General features: G+C 62.1%; 1 protein-coding gene across 1 annotated transcript in view; it reads left to right on the top strand.

Moving 5' to 3' along the window:
* MUC5B (mucin 5B, oligomeric mucus/gel-forming) overlaps positions 1-733 on the top strand; it is a 36,688-nt gene that overhangs the window by 25,937 nt on the left and 10,018 nt on the right. Inside the window, exons 37-38 of the mRNA XM_010837805.1 lie at positions 105-234; positions 290-490. Coding sequence (XP_010836107.1) covers positions 105-234; positions 290-490 — 331 coding nt within the window. The remainder of the gene's footprint in view (positions 1-104; positions 235-289; positions 491-733) is intronic.

Raw genomic sequence — 733 nt, 5'->3', positions numbered from 1 at the left:
CCAGGATCCTCCTCCACAGTGACCTCAGCAGCAGTCTCCACCTCCACCAGTGTGACAGGACCCTCCTCCATAGCGACCACTGAGAGGACCTCCACCGCCACAAGTGTGATGGGACCCTCCTCCACGGTGACCACCGAGAGGGTCTCCACCCCCACAAGTGTGCCAGTACCCTCCTCCACGTTGACCACCGAGAGGGTGTCCACCCCTACGAGTGTGCCAGGACCCTCCTCCACAGTGATCACTGAGAGGGTCTCCACCCCCACCAGTGTGACGGGTCCCTCCTCCATAGCGACCACCGAGAGGGTCTACACCCCAACAAGCGTGCCAGGATCCTCCTCCACAGTGACCTCAGCAGCAGTCTCCACCTCCACCAGTGTGACAGGACCCTCCTCCATGGTGACCACTGAGAGGACCTCCACCCCCACCAGTGTCACAGAACCATCTTCCACGGTGACCATGGAGAGGACCTCCACCCCCACCAGTGTGACAGGTCCCTCCTCCACAGTGACCACAGAGGGTGTCTCCACCCCCACGAGTGTGACTGGACCCTCTTCCACAGCGACCACTGAGAGGACCTCCACCCCCACCAGTGTGACAGGACCTTCCTCCACAGTGACCACAGAGGGGGTCTCCACCCCCACGAGTGTGACTGGACCCTCTTCCACAGCGACCACTGAGAGGGTCTCCACCCCCACCAGTGTGACAGGACCTTCCTCCACAGTGACTACAGAGG

This window comes from Bison bison, unplaced genomic scaffold, assembly GCF_000754665.1.
Source record: "Bison bison bison isolate TAMUID 2011002044 unplaced genomic scaffold, Bison_UMD1.0 scf7180017864080, whole genome shotgun sequence".
NCBI lineage: Eukaryota > Metazoa > Chordata > Mammalia > Artiodactyla > Bovidae > Bison > Bison bison.
The sequence above is the reverse complement of the archived record's forward strand: the minus strand, read 5'-3'. Positions and strand labels throughout refer to the sequence as shown.